Genomic DNA, 4,549 nt, shown 5'->3' with positions numbered 1-4,549 from the left:
ACCCCACTGTATACACTGTATACACTGACACACTGATAACCCCACTGTATACACTGACACACTGATAACCCCACTGTATACACTGTATACACTGATATACTGATAACCCCACTGTATACACTGATGCACTGATAACCCCATTGTATACACTGTATGCACTGACACACTGATAACCCCACCGTATACACTGATGCATTGATAACCCCACTGTATACACTGTATACACTGACACACTGATAACCCCACCGTATAAACTGTATACACTGATGCACTGATAACCCCGCTGTATACACTGACACACTGATAACCCCACTGTATACACTGAGACACTGATAACTACACTGTAGGAGACAGAGAGAGATGCAGAATTTCTGGGACTTGCTTGCTGGCCAACCTCGTCCAATTGGTGAGCTATGGGCCAGTGAGAGTATATACGCATATGTGCATAACACACACACACACACACACACACACGTGCACAAACACACTAAGGGGAGGAGGGCTGTGCTACACGGGATGGAGTAAGCAACCATCAGCTGCCATGCCTCAGGACACAAATGTACAAGGGTCCCAGTCAGTGTGGTTCTGAAGTCATGTGGCCCTGTTCTGGTGAGTCAGTCGGGAAAAGCACCACAAATGTGGCCCACAGACACCAGGAGAGGAGCTAGCCAAGGACAGTCAAGACCCTGAGGATGACTAAGTCCCCAGAAACAGACTGACAATTCTCACAAGGATAGTGCCTACAATACTTCCATCCACATTCTAGAGGCCAAAGACCAGGACTCAGGTCTGCTACGGCTTGCTTGGGGCCGAGCTGCCTACAGTGGGCCCTTCCTGCCTCTCCCAGGCTTCTGCGTGACCACGGTCCTCTGAGGCCTTTGATTGGCAGCTACGGTGCTCACTCTGCCTGACCTGCCACAGCCTCCTTCCCCATGTCTTCCCGTGGTTGGTTTTCTGAGGACAGCAGTAGGATGTAGGACCTGGCCTTCCTAGTCCAAGCCCATCCCCACTGCATCTCCCATCTGCAGAGATGCTGTGCCCCAAAACAGCTGCATTCTGGGGTACCTGGTGGGCATGAATCTGGAGGGGCAACTTTACCCAGCTGCTCACAACCTGGGTGCATGACGAAGCTGCTGGGCTAGCCAATGCAAGCTGTTCACCCAGAGTCTCTCTCTTCTGACACACTCCTCCAGGTTTGAGCCGCTGAACCAGGCTGGCAGTGGCCAGGACACTGGCATCTCCACTCCTGGGAAAGACTCAAATGGCTTTCTGCTTCACTGGGTTCTGCAGCTCAGAAAACATCACAGTGTGGTGACACTGGTCCCCAGATGAATCTAGATAGCCAGGGTTTGACCTGAACTCATCTGCAGGTCCCTTCAGTCATAGGTTATAGTCACAGGGTCCCAATGTGGGGGGGGGGGGGGGGCGCACGCCTTTCTGCCCTGTCCATTTCTAACATGGACACCATTCTGCATAGCCCGCAGTCACCCAGATCCACATCACTGTCAGCTCTCCCCACACCTTCCAGGTCCCCCTTCAATCCCTGTACCCCTCTGTGCCCCATGATACTGTTCTGACAATACCCTGAAATGATCCTTTGGAAACCCCAGGCTCCATCTTATCAAGGTCTTCCACTGCAATTGGAGACCGCTCTTTTGTTCCAGCCACCTAGACCCAGACAATCACACAAAAACATATTAATTACAACACTCTCTGACCTATTAGCTCAGGCTTCTTATTTACTAACTCTTACATCTTAAATTAACCCATTTCTGTTCATCTATGTATCGCCACAAGGCTGTGGCTTACAGTGTAAAGTTCTGTCCTGCCATCTCCTCTGACTCCATCTCCTCTCTCTTCCAGCCTGGCTCTATTCTGCTAAGCCACTGGCCGAAACAGCTTTATTTATCAACCAATAAAGGCAACACATACACATCATTCCATTGTTCCTAGAAAATTCCAGATCTGCCCCCTGCACAGAGCCTTTGCGCTGGCTGTGTCCTGCCAGAAACGTCTCCTGTGTTGTTTTCTGCCAGAGGTTTCCACAAGTTCAAGTCTCAGCACTTGAGACATGTGTTCCAAAGCACTGCGACCAGAGAAGCTACAACTCCCATGGACATCACACAGTTTTACCACCCCTGCCCCATCAGGACCTTCAGTCTTCCCATGGGCAGTCTTCTTGTGTATTTATTATCTACTTCTCCTATGCAATCAAAGACCTGGCAGATGGAGATCAGAGATTTCCCTTGTCCTCTGCAATGCCACTGCTCCATAAGGGCTGATCTAAATGCCACACTGCTTTCACCCCAACATTTTGAGCCCCAACAATGACAGTAGGTGAACTCTCAACATGTATCCACCAGACAGGACAGGCTGGAGGAACTGGGTGAGAGGCGGCTGAAGGCAGCATTGATGGGACGCTTTCTCACAGTGACACCAGAATAGTTGAACATCAAACCATGTGGACACAGGAGAGAGGAGACTGCGGGGAGGGACCCAGTGCCACAGCCGGCAGCAGGCACACACCCAGAGGACTCGGTGTCAAGGCCAAAGGGCAGGAGGGTTATCACTTAGTACGGCTGGAGAGGGACAGAGCACAAGGGGAGTGCATTAGCACTCCATTCTGAAGGCTGGTCTGTGCAGATGGCATCTGGGGGTCCAGGAATCTCCCCTGGCCCTTGGGTTGAGACTTAGCTCTTGTCTAGCCTCAAACTCCTCTCTAAGCTGTTCAGTTGTCTTATAACAGGGCCTCGAACAGCCTAGGCTAGCCTCAAACTCACCATCCAGGCAAGGATAACCTTAAATTCCTGCTCCCACTGCCCCCACTTTCCAAGTACTAGAATGACAGGTGTGAGCCACCTTGTGTCTCGGCTTGACTTTGTGTCTCAGTCAGTGCCTGAGGACCCACCCTGCTCCGGGGAAACCTCCCCTGAATCCACAACACTACAACAAACATACTTCCTTCTTTGAGTCTGTCCTTTCTGTGTGCTTAAGCATTTTGAGACAGAACTGGAACTCACTATGTAGACCAGCATGGCCTTGAACTCACAGCTTCCCCAGTGCAGGGATTAAAGGTATACACCACCATGCCCACCTTCTTTTTCTTTGGATGTGTAGCCCAGGCTGGCCTACAGCCATCAGCAATCCTCCTGCTGCAGCTTCCTGAATGCTGGGATTACAGGTGTGCCCCACCAGTCACAGCTGAAGTCACCTCTAAAACAGGTCCTAGTTGCAGATCCCCAAGGCATAAATACTGGAGGACTCAACCCAGTTCACACAAAAGGAAGTGACACTGTGGATCACGGTGGGGAAAACAGGACACCCGCTCAGCATCCTGGTCCAGGACAGCCAACAAACGGCATTCTGGGATCATTTGTCATCTCATAAACTGTGGTGGGCATGACACCGGACTAGGGTGCCTATAGTGAGGGTCACACACCAGCTTACTTTCAAGTGGTTGATAAAACTGCACACACAGGAGTTGAGGCTTAGAGTGAAGATAAAATGTCCGTGGTGACAGGTGGGCACGTGGGAGACCATCCCCCACACCGCATCCCTTGCAAAGGTCACAATAAAAACCTGGTGGAGGGGCGACTGGGGCTGGCTCAGTGTATACAGACCTCGCCTGGCATAAAGAAGACTCTGAGTTCCATCCCCAGCACCATACAGATGGGGCGTGGGGGTGCGTGACTGTCACCACAACATTTCCCAAGTAGAAGCAAGGGGCTACATAGTGACTTCCGGGTCAGCCCGAGCTACAAGAGACCCTGTTTCAAAAACAAAACAAAGACTAAAGCTCCGGGAGTGGTGACACACATGCAACACCCCAATATTAGGGAAGCTGATGAGGCCGGCTGGTAGCTGGCAGTCGGAGCTCGAAATCCCCTCCTCAAATCCCTATTTCCTCCCACCCCTGCCAAAATAAAAGGGATAAACAGCCAGGTCCATTAGCTTCATTAGTAGAACCCCGAGCACCGAGCTTAGGTTCCAAAGTCTTTGCGTGTCCCCACTACATCGCTGCAAAGTCGCTTTCCCTGAGACTCCGAGAGTGAGAGGGTACTGTGTTCGCTCCCTGCTCCTCACCTAAGGACTCTCTCACCCAACAGCAAAGGGGGGGATAGCCTGCGCATGCGTGTGTTTCCTCCCCACCTGCGCCCTCTCCCCGCCCCTCCCCACGTGATGCCGTGGGAACCCGGACCCCAGAGCCTTCGGGTGGGGGCGGCCAAGAAGCGCGCACCGGAGACGGGGTTCCATGGTAGTGGGGAAGAGCTCACTTGGCTCTCTTTGAGATACGGGACCAAACTGGAGGGGTCCCCGAACCCGACGTTCCGGGAAGGAGGCTGGGCGCACTCACCCGCACGATGTAAGAGACCCCGGGCCCCAGGACCCTGGCGTCGGGGTGCAGCCAGCCGTGAGCCGGCTTGTGGATGAAGCCGCCCTTGCGCGCCCACTCATCGGCGACGTCTGGGGTCCCCCGTGCGCACCGCGTTCCCGAACCGCGGCAGCGGCCAAGCGCGGGCAGCGGGCAGGGCGCGGCGCAGCGCGGTTC

The 4,549-nt window shown here is 53.2% G+C and overlaps 1 protein-coding gene across 1 annotated transcript in view; it reads right to left on the bottom strand.

Moving 5' to 3' along the window:
• Shc2 (SHC adaptor protein 2) overlaps nucleotides 1–4,549 on the bottom strand; it is a 23,585-nt gene that overhangs the window by 17,080 nt on the left and 1,956 nt on the right. Inside the window, 1 exon segment of the mRNA XM_026785150.1 lies at nucleotides 4,355–4,549. This exon segment is cut by the window's right edge and continues 99 nt beyond it. Coding sequence (XP_026640951.1) covers nucleotides 4,355–4,549 — 195 coding nt within the window.

The sequence above is a fragment of the Microtus ochrogaster genome, linkage group LG1, assembly GCF_000317375.1.
Source record: "Microtus ochrogaster isolate Prairie Vole_2 linkage group LG1, MicOch1.0, whole genome shotgun sequence".
NCBI classification, from domain to species: domain Eukaryota; kingdom Metazoa; phylum Chordata; class Mammalia; order Rodentia; family Cricetidae; genus Microtus; species Microtus ochrogaster.
This window is presented reverse-complemented; position numbering and strand designations above follow the sequence as displayed.